Here is a 14,514-nt window from a genome sequence, read left to right on the forward strand (position 1 = left end):
CACTATCCTACAGGTTCATAAAGCGAGTCACTGCATTCAGTAGGTTGTTTCTGAGTCATTAGATTCTGTAAATGCATCGTGGCAACAATCCAACAACACCTTGATATTAAAAAGAAAAAAAGAATCATGAAAAAGTATTTTTGAAGACTGAAGTGTTTTTAAAAGCAAATCCTCCAGTACTGTAACTCAAGTAAAAATTTGACTGAACAGCTTTTACTTGTATTGCAGTAACATTTGACCAGGAGGATCTTTACTTTCACTTGAGTAATGGAGTTGTGGATTTTGTCCCAAAGTGCAGATTTGTCAAAGTGCTTTCAGTTTTTCTCTTTCTCGCAGTGGAACAGTAGAACAGTTCTATTCAGCTTTACTTACATTGCTTTTCTGGATGCTGCAATCACAGGCATCACCTTCACAAGAACCTCATCTGATATCTTCTCTGTACTGGTATATTTACTCAGGTCAAACTCCTCCAGCTCCTGTGCTGAAGTCAGTAACACAAACACCAGAGCAGACCACTGTGAAGGAGAGAATTTACTTTGTTTTCCAGATTTCAGGTAGCGTTGGATTTCCTCCACTAGAGAATCATCACCCAGTTCATTCAGACAGTGGAACAGATTGATGGATTTTTCTGCAGGAAGATTTTCACTGATCTTCTCCTTTATGTACTGAACTGTTTTCCTCTTTCCTGTCTGGGAGCTACTTCCTGTCTGTGTTACTAAGGCACATAAGAGTTTCTGATTGGACTTCAGTGAGAGACCCAGAAGAAAGCGGAGGAACAGATCCAGATGTCCAGTCTGACTTTTTAAGGTCTGATCTACAGCACTCCTGTGTACATCTGAAATTGTCTTAAAGGACCAAAAATACAAATTACTGGACTGACTCTGATCAAGAACATTTCTCTTTTCCTTCATGAAGGTCAGATGAACATACAAAGCTGCGAGATGCTCCTGAACACTCAGATGAACAAAGCAGTACACTTTACTCTGGTGAAGCCCAACCTCCTCTCTGAAGATCTGTGTACACACACCGGAGTACACTGCTGCTTCTGTCACATCAATGCCACACTCTCTCAGGTCTTCCTCATAGAAGATCAGGTTACCTTTCTCCAGCTGCTCAAAAGCCAGTTTTCCCAGTTTGAGAAGCATTTCATCATCACTCTCCTGCTTCTTTGAGTACTTTCCTCTGATTATGTTTGTCTGAATGATGAAGTGTGTGTACATTTGAGTCAGAGTCTTGGGGATCTCACCACTCTCTGCTTCACCCAACATTCTCTCTAGAACAGCGGCTGAAATCCAGCAGAAGACTGGGATGTGACACATGATGTAGAGACTTCTTAATGACTTCAGGTGTGTGATGATGTTCTCAGCCAGGCTCTGATCACTGACCCTCTTCCTGAAGTACTCCTCCTTCTGAGGGTCATTGAACCCTCGTACCTCTGTGACTCGGTGGACAAACTCAGAGGGGATTTGATCAGCTGCTGCTGGTCGGGAGGTGATCCAGATGAGAGCAGAGGGAAGCAGATTCCCTTTGATCAGGTTTATCAGCAGCACATGCACTGATGCTGATTCAGTTACATCACACACTCTCACCGTGTTCTGGAAATCCAGAGGGAAACGACACTCGTCCAATCCATCAAAAATGAACAGAACCTTTCCCAACCCGGACATTTCTGTTTCTTTGGTTTCCTTAAAATAGACATGAAGGAGCTCCATCAGACTCAGTTTTTGGTCTTTCATCAGATTCAGCTCTCTGAAAGGAAGTGGAAATATGAGGTGGATGTCTTGATTTGCTTTCTCTTCAGTCCAGTCCACAATGAACTTCTGCACAGAGACTGTTTTTCCGATACCAGCCACTCCCTTTGTCACTACAGTTCTGATGGGTTTGTGTTTTTTAGATAAGGGCTTAAAGATGTCATTGCACTTGATTGGCATTTCCTCTGTTGTTTTTCTCCTGGACGCTGCCTCGATCTGTCTCACCTCATGTTCTTTATTGACATCTCCACAGTCTCCCTCTGTGATGTAGAGCTCCGTGTAGATCTCATTCAGGAGCAGTCGATTTTCCTGCTTTATAATCACTTCATTTAAACACTGAAACTTCTTCATCAGATTTAATTTGAACTTTTCCTGGACTTCATTTCCAGCAGCAGATTCTGGGGCGTGTCTGTGTGACAGGGTGAAGTAGGAAGACATGGTGAGACATGGGCTCCAATTATTAGAGTTTAAGATCACAGTTTTTCTGACTGGTATCCACAGATACAACCCCAATTCCAAAAAAGTTGGGACAAAGTACAAATTGTAAATAAAAACGGAATGAAATGATGTGGAAGTTTCAAAATTCCATATTTTATTCATAATAGAACATAGATGACATATCAAATGTTTAAACTGAGAAAATGTATCATTTAAAGAGAAAAATTAGGTGAATTTAAATTTCATGACAACAACACATCTCAAAAAAGTTGGGACAAGGCCATGTTTACCACTGTGAGACATCCCCTTTTCTCTTTACAACAGTCTGTAAACGTCTGGGGACTGAGGAGACAAGTTGCTCAAGTTTAGGGATAGGAATGTTAACCCATTCTTGTCTAATGTAGGATTCTAGTTGCTCAACTGTCTTAGGTCTTTTTTGTTGTATCTTCTGTTTTATGATGCGCCAAATGTTTTCTATGGGTGAAAGATCTGGACTGCAGGCTGGCCAGTTCAGTACCCGGACCCTTCTTCTACGCAGCCATGATGCTGTAATTGATGCAGTATGTGGTTGGGCATTGTCATGTTGGAAAATGCAAGGTCTTCCCTGAAAGAGACGTCATCTGGATGGGAGCATATGTTGCTCTAGAACCTGGATATACCTTTCAGCATTGATGGTGTCTTTCCAGATGTGTAAGCTGCCCATGCCACACGCACTAATGCAACCCCATACCATCAGAGATGCAGGCTTCTGAACTGAGCGCTGATAACAACTTGGGTCGTCCTTCTCCTCTTTAGTCCGAATGACATGGCGTCCCTGATTTCCATAAAGAACTTCAAATTTTGATTCATCTGACCACAGAACAGTTTTCCACTTTGCCGCAGTCCATTTTAAATGATCCTTGGCCCAGAGAAGACGTCTGCGCTTCTGGATCATGTTTCGATACGGCTTCTTCTTTGTACTATAGCGTTTTAGCTGGCAATGGCGGATGGCACGGTGAATTGTGTTCACAGATAATGTTCTCTGGAAATATTCCTGAGCCCATTTTGTGATTTCCAATACAGAAGCATGCCTGTATGTGATGCAGTGCCGTCTAAGGGCCCGAAGATCACGGGCACCCAGTATGGTTTTCCGGCCTTGACCCTTACGCACAGAGATTCTTCCAGATTCTCTGAGTCTTTTGATGATATTATGCACTGTAGATGATGATATGTTCAAACTCTTTGCAATTTTACACTGTCGAACTCCTTTCTGATATTGCTCCACTATTTGTCGGCACAGAATTAGGGGGATTGGTGATCCTCTTCCCATCTTTACTTCTGAGAGCCGCTGCCACTCCAAGATGCTCGTTTTATACCCAGTCATGTTAATGACCTATTGCCAGTTGACCTAATGAGTTGCAATTTGGTCCTCAAGCTGTTCCTTTTTTGTACCTTTAACTTTTCCAGCCTCTTATTGCCCCTGTCCCAACTTTTTCGAGATGTGTTGCTGTCATGAAATTTCAAATGAGCCAATATTTGGCATGAAATTTCAAAATGTCTCACTTTCGACATTTGATATGTTGTCTATGTTCTATTGTGAATACAATATCAGTTTTTGAGATTTGTAATTTATTGCATTCCATTTTTATTTACAATTTGTACTTTGTCCCAACTTTTTTGGAATCGGGGTTGTAGTTCTTTATGATGTTCTCACTGTGCATTTGTTTTATTCTCCTGTATGTTTTCTATAATCTAATCAGTCTCTATGAAATAACAGCAGAGAGGTTTATAATGCCAGTGCGTCAGTGTCACAGTCATGGTGTTGGGTTTGATCTTACCCTGTATCTGTGATGAAGATATTTTGTCTTCTGTCTCCTGCCTTCTGTAAAACACTGGGAACAAAACATTGTTGCTGTTAAAGACAATAACTTTCATCACTTTAAGCCTACAATATAAACTTTAACCCTGATTTTACTACAATAATTCTTTATGAGCACATTAACATTTAGAGAGCACAGGGCTGAATACAAGACGACAAAAATATTGTGGAACTGGAGAAAAAAAAAAAGTTTTTCCTTCTTATATGGTTATTAGGGATGGAACAGAATATCACTCCATCATGCAGAATGAACAGATAATGTGTTTTAAATGGATACAACAGCAGATGTTTATTTTTCAGAAAGCCGGCCAGAAATGTTCACAGGTATAAAATCTGTAACTCGATCCAGAATTATACTCCACCCTGGATGATCCACCAGTCCATCATTTTAGGGGCAATTTAGTGATCAGTCGACCCACTGACATGTTTTTGGGAGGTGGGAGTTCAGGTTGAGGAAAATGCTTATGTTCATTATTATTAATCAATACTGTAATGTCAGTGATGTGATTTATGGTAAATTGTCATTGTGTTCATATAAAGGGTCTCCATTTTCTATTATATTTTACAGAAACACTCAGACACATCGCTTTTCATGGAGACACGGCCAAGTAACAGTGATCTCAATGGGGCCGGGATTTTAACCGTAAATGTTTTCTTATTTTTATTATCATTATTATTATGTTGTAGTAGTAGTAATTCCATATTGTTTTTGCTTATATTAGCATTTAAGACATTACCTGTAAAACATTTGACCTTCATAAATGTTTACACTCCTCAAAAGCATTTCCTGGAAGTCTTGCTGAATTACTAAAGACAAAGAAACTATATCATAAAAACTGTACAGTAGACTTCCGGTAATGGTGGTGCACTGAGTAGTCATGGTTTCTCTTGCTCTGTTGCCAACCCTACAAGTTGAGCACTTTAAACATTCCTAACCGCCTTTAAAAGTAAAAGATTTTGTGATTTAGGCTTGAACAATCAAACATGACAAGGAGAAAGAACAAGGACGAGCTAAAGTCAAGCGGAGGGCTCCTTAATGAAGAAAACATGTCGACAGCTAACTCCGAAGAGAACAGCGATGTGCCATCTGCACAGGTGGGCAACACCGACTCCATCGAAAGCACAGAAAATCCCTCTACCTCGGACATCATGAAGGCTATACTGTCATTCAAACAAGACTTTCATCCAGAAATGGAAGGGGTATTGGTGGCTATCAAGAACATGCAATCTGACATTAAAAGATGCAGCGGCCGCACTTCCAAGGCAGAGCAACACATTTCTGCAGTGGAGGGCACCATTAACAAACTGCAAGCGACGGTGGCCAAACTTGAGAAGAAGGCTGAAAGTATAGCCAGTAAAGTGGAAGACCTGGAGTGCAGAAGCCATCACAACAATGTGCACATACTGGGCATACCTGAGAAAGAGGAGGGATCCGACCCATGCTCGTACATGGAGAAATGGATTGCGGACAATCTGGAGATATCGGCCCCGGTTCTGGAGAGAGCCCACCGCTTGCCAAACCAAAATCCTGGTTCTACACTGAGAGCACTCACTGTGAAATGCCTTAATTATAAGGATAGAGAGGGCATACTTCGAGCCACCAGGGTAAGGAAATTAATTAATTAATTAATTAATTAATTAATTAATTAATTAATTAAAAAAGAGATAATCTACAAAAATAATAAAATCAGATTCCTCACGGATTTGTCTGCAGAAGTTTACAAACAACAGAGACAGTACGACAACATGAGGAAAAGGCTGCAGGACAAGGGGATCCTCAAACACCGCATCATCTTCCCTGCCAGGCTACTGCTGACTCACAGAGCATGAACAACAGTCTTTGACAGCCCGATGGATGTGGATAAATACATCAGGGAGTTGGGGGAATCGGAGCCCGGAGACTAATTAACTAAGGAACTACAAACTCACCACTACAGTTAAGATGTGATTTCTCTTTGTGATGTTATGAAACTCCATTCTTTAAGGTTAACATTTACAGCAAATTTTCTATATTCATGTTAATTACAGTAAGGATAGGAATTAAATCTAAACCAACAAGCAACACTAGCAAGAGAGTTAAATTAATCAGAAGAATGGTTCCTCATCGTAGAGTGGACCTGTTCAGAGTGTTCGAAGGAAGAAGTTTGATAAGGGATAAGGGTTCCCCTAGTGTTCAAGTTGGGCATTTGTGTGTTTGGGATGTTCAGGGAGGGAACTCTTTCTTCATGTGCAGCATGGTACCAACTTTATCAGATTTAATGCCTTTTCATCATACCTTCCCAAATGGAAGACATAAAAGAAGCAATTAATAATGGGGAACCTACCAAACTTCATAATAGGCTAAAACATAATATATAAATGGCGGATATCCTATTTGAATGTATTTCATGGAATTGTAGAGGCTTGAATAAACTTACCAAAGTCAAACAGGTTATGAACAGGATAAAACAGTTAAAAGCCAAGACAGTATTCTTACAGGAAACACGCTTGCTAGCTAATGAGTTATCAAAGATAAAACGTAGATGGCCAGGGCATGTCCTAACATCATCTTATTCTACTAATGCCAGAGGCGTCATGACATTAATACATAAATCCATTCCACTACAAATTGAAAGAATTATCGAGGACCATATTGGTAGATCTTTAATCGTACAAGGCCGCCTTCTTTCTACACGGATTAATTTGATCAATCTTTACGGACCAAATACTGACAATGTAAACTTTTATAACAATTTATTTTTGAGAATCTCAACATTGCCAGGCAAAAACATTATTGATGGAGATTTTAACTGCATGTTGGATCCAAGCAAAGACAGACCAGTCGGAGTGGACAATACTCATATTAGATCCAGAAAAACAATACACCATTTCATGAAAGAACTCAATCTGGTGGATATATGGAGAAATTTGAACCCAACAGTGAGAGAGTTCTCCTGTTACTCCAACACTTATAAATGTTATTCTAGAATAGACTATTTTCTGGTGTCAGCAGAACTCATGTCTAATATTAGAGGCTGTCACTACAATAGCATAGTCATTTCAGACCATGGAACAGTCTCCATGGCCTTTGTTGAGCCAAAGTTGATATATCAATGCCCTAAGTGGAGTTTCCAGACTAAATGGATGCAGGATTCAAAGTTTCTACAGTTTCTGGGGACCAAATTGATATTTATTTTGAAATTAACACAACCCAGACCTCTGCTACAATTAGATGGGAAGCCTTCAAATCATTTATGAGGGGTCAAATTATAAGCTACACAAGCAGACGATCAAGGGAATTCCAAGGAAAATATAGAGTCAAGTCAGCTTTACTGTCAAATATGCTATACATGCTCAACATACAGCACAGATGAAATTTCAGAAATAGAAATGAAATAGAGAGTTGGAACGACAAATTAAAGCATGAGAGAACAGGAGCTACCACGAGAGGGAGTACAACAGTGATGCACACAAACAGTTATTACTATTAAGGACTCAATATAATGAGAACATCTTCTAAGGCCACTGCAGATTTAATGAGACTTAGACAAAGTTACTCTGATCAAGGGGAAAAACCTGGTAGACTTCTTGCATGGCGCATTAAACAGCAGCAAACTGAGAGGACAATTACAAATATAGAGGATACACATGGGAATGTTATCAATGATCCTCTGGAAATCAATGCAACATTCAGAAATTTCTACAAAAATTTTATAAAACTGAATACAATAGTAACACTCCGACCATATCCTTAGATCAACTTAATATTCCAAAAATTTCTGAAGAAAGTAGAAATATGAGGGACAGGCAGTTCAGTGTAGCTGAAATATCAGAAGCCATCAGGGCACTGAAGGCAGGGAAATCAGCAGGACCAGACGGTCTTCCAATTGATTTTTAAATACTTCAAAGACAAACTGGTAACCCCTCTCTACGAGATGCATTTAGAATCCGACTATAATGGCATTTTACCAACTTCATTGAGAGATGCCTTAATTATTCTGCTTCCAAAACCAGGGAAAAGTAATACTAAATGTGAAAATATGCACCCAATAAGTTTAATAAAGACGGACACAAAAATTCTTAGTAAAATTTTGGCAAAGAGACTGGAGGGTGTACTTACAAATATTGGTGGGGGGAACGATCAAAATGGGTTCATAAAGGGTAGGCAGGGGTTCCATAATGCAAGACGCGTTCTTAATATTCTTCACAATCAGAGGGGAGAAAGGGATACGCTCTTTTATCACTTGACGCAGAAAAGGCCTTTGACAGAGTTGAATGGAATTCTCTCTTTGATGTTATTTTGAGATTTGGAGACCATTTTTATAGATGGATTAAATTATTACATCTAAACCCTGTAGCCAAGGTGCTAACAAATTATGTGACCTCCAAACCCTTTAACATCACTCGAGGGTGTCCACAGGGCTCGCCTCTGTCACCACTTTTATTTACACTAGCTATAGAGCCATTGGAGCGCAGGTGGCCAAGTGGTTAGAGCGCTTGACCGCTAGGCGAACGGTCCCTGGTTCGAGCCTCGGCTAGATGGGGATCTGGGGCTCGCTCCCTGTCCACCCAGCAGTGAATGGGGACCTGGTGGAAAAACACTGGGGAAGTCAAAGGCGGCGAGGAAAGGAACTGGCCACCCTACCTCACCATGCCGACGGCCTAGACAGAGTGTGCTCTCTAACAGGCACTCCCCCAACGTACGTACCCAAACGTATATATGGGACTCTTTGACTCGCTTTGATAGAGCCATTAGCAAGAGCAATTAGAGCTAACAGAGAAATAATAGGGGTTTCAATTGGCAACAAAGAACACAAAATAGCTCTCTTTGCGGATGATGTAATTTTATTTTTAAAACAGCCAGACACCTCCATACCTGCACTGTTAGGCTACATCCACACGACAACTGCAACGAGATTTTTTTTTAAATATCGCGTCCACACGGGCAACGGCTCAGTAAAATATCAGGTACATATGGCAACGCAACGCTTGCTGAAAACGATGCAATACACATGCCACACCTCTACGTGCGCTGTAAGACGGTCCCATCGGAGACACCAGAACAATAGAAGCAGTATGACTCATGCACCTAAACCCCTTCTTCTACCTGGCGTCATAGACATATAAACATAGACGCCGCATTGAGCTGGTGGTCCGTTGCTGGGATATGTCAGAGTGTCCGCCATATTGTGTAGGTACATTTGGTAATTATTAAGTGATCAATCTCATTAAATCATTCTCATTAAATCTGAAGGTTAATAATTAAATTGAATCAGTCTCATATTATCATTAAATCACTCATGGAATCAGTCTCATTAATTAATACCATTAATTTGTGCTTAATAATAAATTACCAAACAGCTAAATTATGGTATATTCCAAATTATGATGATCACTTACCGTATTACATAACTTATATGCACCTTTTTGAATTCTTTGGGAGATTGTGTGACTTCAGAAATATTGGAACACAAATAAATACACACAGTTTCAATAATAATGGAATTTATTATAAAGATAAAAATGAATAATGGCAGTTGAAATATATACAAACAGTGAGATATACTTGATGAGCGTGCATGCGTGCGTGCGTGTGAGAGGGAGTGTGGGTGTGTTGTGGTGAAAACAAAAGATTAGCTTTGTGTGCTAATTAATATGTGTTTGTGTGTGTCAGGCCTGTGTGTGTGAAAGGCCCTATGGCCTAGCAAAAGAAAGAAGCTAGCGTGGGTTGCTAGCTAAGGCAAAGGTGTATTTGTGTGTGTGGGGGGAGGACCGCCACGTGGTTAGGCCTAGATTAGCCTCGTGTGGCTAAGCTAAGACAAAGGAATGCTAGCTAAGGTGTGTTTGTGTGTGGGGGAGGACCGCCACATGTTAGAGACAAAGGATTAGCTCTGTGTAGCTAACTCCACGTGGTGGAGGCCTTGTGATCCCTTGAGACAATACAATTAGCCCTGGAGGCTAATGGAACAAAAGAATTAGCCGTGTGTTTAGCTAAGGTGTTTGTGAGGCCTGGTGAGCTAGCTTTGGTTGCTAATTAGACAAAGAATTAGCCATATGTGGCTAGCTAAGGCCCAAGGATCCTACCTCGTGGAGTTAAGACAAAAGGTGTTAATAGGGAATAAAGAGAAGCATGCAAAGCCTATCTATTAAACAATTGAGAGATTAAACAAAACAGAACAATCAACAATTCAACACACTGCATGTCGAACAGTGTAAACAATTAAACCTGAGTTTAAATTCACACTACTTCAATAAAAGCTAATTCCTAAGACTAGATTTTGCCCAAATGCCAAGTCTTACTCAGTATCTTGCCTCTAGCAAGATTATGAAGAGATGTTCCGAGACTTTTGGAGTTTCACCATTGTAGAGCACGTGAGTCGCTTCCGTGAGGCACAGAGAACTTCCTGGTCCGACGCGTGGTCGCTCGTGATGAAAAGAAAGTCTCTGATTAAACAATGTGCACAGCTTTTGAGTTAAGAAGGATCCAGTCGCTTCTTAACTTTAAAATAACTGCCTGGCTGTAGTGTTGTACGTACTCATGAGGAATAACTGAAAACCGGTTTGTAACTCGAGCTGAGTTTAAAATCGCGTGATTCTGGATTTTTACCGTGGCCAAAGGTAAACAAAGAAATCGCGCTGAATCGTGGATCTTGCAAGAAAGAGAAGAAAAAGACGTCTTATCTGGTTTTCTGGTGGAGGGTATCTCTTTGTGCGTCCAGATGGCTTGGAATCCGGACAAGAGAGAGAAAGAGCGGAAGTGTCGTTCCATTATTTATGCCTTCATAGAGGAAGTAACGTTGGTGCTCCCATCCCAGCGTGACGCAGGTCAATGCGGAAGTGGGATGATGGGAATGTAGTTTCTTAAAGAGACGGACTGAATGTAGTTCTTAGACGGACTGTACCTACAATCCCCCTTTTGGTCTCAGGGGTATGATGGAGTCATAGCACTGAGAGCACAGTACCGTACAGTCCACATGTCCGTAGTCCTTGAGGCAGCCTTGCTCTGCACAGTCCATGGTGTCCTGTGAAAACTGTGTAAACTCACAAGTTCCAGTAAGACAGTTGGAGGCAGAGGTATTTGGGCATATAATCAGGCTATAGGCATTTTGGGCATATAATCACTCTAGCTAACTAGGTCAAAATCACATCTAAAAAAAAATTAAACATTAAACATGAAGTGTTTAATTTCCTATGCATAAAAACAAGAAAAGAGAAGAAATGAAGGAAGGAAAGAAGTATTAGTGTTTGGGTTAGCAAACCTAATCTTCTAGAGAAGTAATAGCAGCGGGTGGTCTGGCCAGAAAGCGTGCGCTACTGCGGCTAAAGCTATTAGGGACGCAGACCATCTTATCCAGCTTGGCGTGTAGTGTTGTTATGTATGGGTTGCCTGGGCAGACCCAGTGGATATCTTTGGTGGAGGTGCACATCTCTAAGTCTTGTGGATTCACAAAAATGAGGATAGCACTGCCAAGACTATATGCCAGGTGTATTTGCGATGAATACACACTAGTAATAATAGCGGATTTTAGTATTTTATCTACCATGTTATACCGAAGGGTTATTACTTTATTGGGTTGGTGAGTCTGACTGGGAATGTTAGTGTACGCTTATGGGTGAGTGATGCGTACAAACTAGGCGGACAGGATGGGCCTAGCTATCGTCCACCCCCTTTTGGAGTGAGGACTGTTCAAAAGGTTTGATTCGATTATTATGGACCCATCGACATGAGAGCGTTTGATTAGGTCTGGATGTCCTAATGCGATGTGCGACGGGGAATGGTTTTCCCACGATCGAAAGGTCTCGACCAGGGTGGTAGGAACTTCTCTGAGATTCGGGCGTAGTAGGGCTTTTGTCCTTTTACGCTCGAATCGAGATTCTTTTGGGCCCATGTAAAGGTTGACCGTAGGTGGCGTCGTAGGTCGGCGACATGTTGATGTGCAGTGTATGCAATTGCGATGCTCATGTCCTCTGGTTTGTATAGGAGATGCGGTGGGAGAACCATCTCCTGCCCAGTCATCATCCCAAAGGGTATAACTTCAGTGGCGTAATGAGGGGTGGACCGAATGGCCCTTAGCACTAAGGGAAGTTTCACATCCCAATCTTTACCATGGTTTGTGACATACTTTTGCAGCATGCTCACAATGGTTCGAATGGTTCGTTCAACCTGACCAGAGAATTGAGGGTGGTACGCGATATGGAATTTCGCCTCGACACCTAACATGTTCCACAGCGCAGCCATTACACCAGCAGTGAAATGAATGCCTGGGTCTGAGTCGATGGATAGGAGGGAGGTTTTTCAAAGAATTGTGGACACTAGGGGGAGTCGCGATGTCGGGTGTTTCGACACCCGACTCGGTGTGCAAAGACATGAACTGAAGTTCATCAGAAATTTGATCTCGTGTGGCGCTTGGTTGATCGGTGTTCGCACTAATCTCGTCGCAACGGGTTTGTGCATGTTTTGTGGGGTCCAACGACTGTGGGGTTTTGTTTTGTGTAAAGCTGACTAAGTTTATGTTGCAGGGCTTGGTTGGGATTGGGTCACCTTGTGAGAGCCGTGTCTGAGTGATGGTGGCAAAAACTTTAGCACACGTGAGAGGTGCGTTTTGTGGGTGTGTCTTCACCACCGGGAGGGGCCCTACATCCTGACCCTCGCCTGCTGTTTCAGAGGGATCTCCTTCCCCTTTCACGAGATATACCCGCGGTTCCTGGCCTAGTCATGCCAGCGAATAGCTTTTGTCATTTTTCTTGGGCTCTTTTGTTTTATCTGTTGAGGGGTATGACCTTTTCTGTAACAGTTCTTTAATCTCAGCCAACTGGGCTTTTAAAGAGTCCAGCTCTGGGCGGAACTCACCAAGTTGGTCTGAGTCATTGTCTCGGTCACCTCTACCCCTACGTTTAGTGTTACGGTCGGAATGCTCCTGCAGTCTCTGGCCAGAGCGGGGATGACGATCTTGCTGCCAACCGCCTTGTTCCCTACGACCCTTTTCACGTGATGGGCGGTTGCCATAGTCACTGTGGACTTGCCTTCGGTCCCTCCTGGCCTTACCTTGCTGATTTCTCTGCTCACGCTGGTGATGGCTCGGCAAGGGGCGGTTCGGACCGGGATTTCTTCAGGGGAGTCCCCCTTTTGGAGTGTCGCCTCCTTCTAAAGGCCAATTTATGCTGACAACCCAGTCCTCGCAGATAGCGTCGCAGACAGTGTCTGCGTAGCCCCCCCACCTTCGCAGACGCTCTGTGCGCACCTCCCAAAAATTGTGACCACCGCAGAAGCCTCGCAGACAGCGCCGCAGACAAGAGGGCTCTGATTGGTCCACTCTACATCCGCTGTACACGCACTTCCGCTTCCCTACTCTCCCGGTTTGGTTTGTTTTCACGACCGGCATTTTTAAAAACACGAGCGAAGATGGAGCAGCATGAAGAGCGGTTGATTGAGGAAGTACGGACATCTATATGACTCCAGTTCTAGTCATTATTAAAAAAAAAAGTTCTAGTCATTATAAGTAACCGGAGGACAAACACTCCACTAACCACACCCACCAACTACTCCTAGCGACTTCGCGCCCCCTTGCGTTGTGCCGGTGAATAACATCGCGCACGCCTACAACTCCCTGCTCAACAATAAATTACAACTGTCTGCGAAAAGCTATCTGCGAAAGCATTGTCGCACGAGCATGCAGAGGCCTTAAGGCTAGCGGGGGCCCGTCTGCACTCTGGAGACTAAGGACTCTGGGTTCATTATCGTTTCCGTTCGTGGTTTTGACAATGGTCTCCCAGGTCATTTGGGCTAGTTGCCTAGTTTCCCTCATCGAGTAGAAACCCTGTCAACACTCTAGTGTGACGTGAGTCCGCACGCTTGGGTGGAGGTTATGTTAGAAGAGGGATTTGAAGCCTCTATCTTCTTCCAAGCCTGGTGCGCTACTACCCTGAAAATAGGCAGTACGTAGCCGTCTATAATATTCACGAGGCGCCTCAGACCGTTTTTGTTTGATTTGTAATGCACACAATGTCGCGGAGGTTTCGTCCGTGTACGGCGCATATTCTTCAATCATGTAGTTGCGAAGTTTCGATTAACTATCGCGAATGTTTGGGGGTAGTGTCTCTAAAAAGGCACGAACACTGTTACTGGAGGTCTTCCAGATTAGTTTAAGATTTTCTCACGTTGTGGCATTCGGCAGGTCCATCAGGCATCTGTCAATTTCTCGTAAATAATCATTTACATTTGTTCTTTGATTGTTGGGATCGAATCGTTCGACATCTTTGGCAAGTAGGTCAATTTGCCGTAAACAAAGGGTTTGGTGCACGTCCTTGTGCGACCTTCTTGGCTCTTCTGAGCACTCACTATCTAAGCTACTCTGGTGTTGTTCCCGTTTCGCACTAGATTCATAGCCTGATTCATCCAAAGATTGATCAGGGATACTGTAGCACACTGACCTGGGTGTGCTAGGGTTCTGGGCTCGGGATGAGCACAGTACGGCTCCACCGTGGCTA

General features: G+C 42.6%; 1 protein-coding gene across 1 annotated transcript in view; it reads right to left on the minus strand.

Annotated features, from left to right (window-relative positions):
• The window catches only part of LOC132870682 (NACHT, LRR and PYD domains-containing protein 12-like), a 226,962-nt gene that overhangs the window by 199,649 nt on the left and 12,799 nt on the right, over nucleotides 1-14,514 (minus strand). Inside the window, exons 4-5 of the mRNA XM_060904455.1 lie at nucleotides 4,007-4,060; nucleotides 373-2,160 (exon numbers count right to left, since the gene is read on the minus strand). Coding sequence (XP_060760438.1) covers nucleotides 373-2,160; nucleotides 4,007-4,060 — 1,842 coding nt within the window. The remainder of the gene's footprint in view (nucleotides 1-372; nucleotides 2,161-4,006; nucleotides 4,061-14,514) is intronic.

Source organism: Neoarius graeffei, chromosome 22 (assembly GCF_027579695.1).
Source record: "Neoarius graeffei isolate fNeoGra1 chromosome 22, fNeoGra1.pri, whole genome shotgun sequence".
Classification (NCBI taxonomy): domain Eukaryota; kingdom Metazoa; phylum Chordata; class Actinopteri; order Siluriformes; family Ariidae; genus Neoarius; species Neoarius graeffei.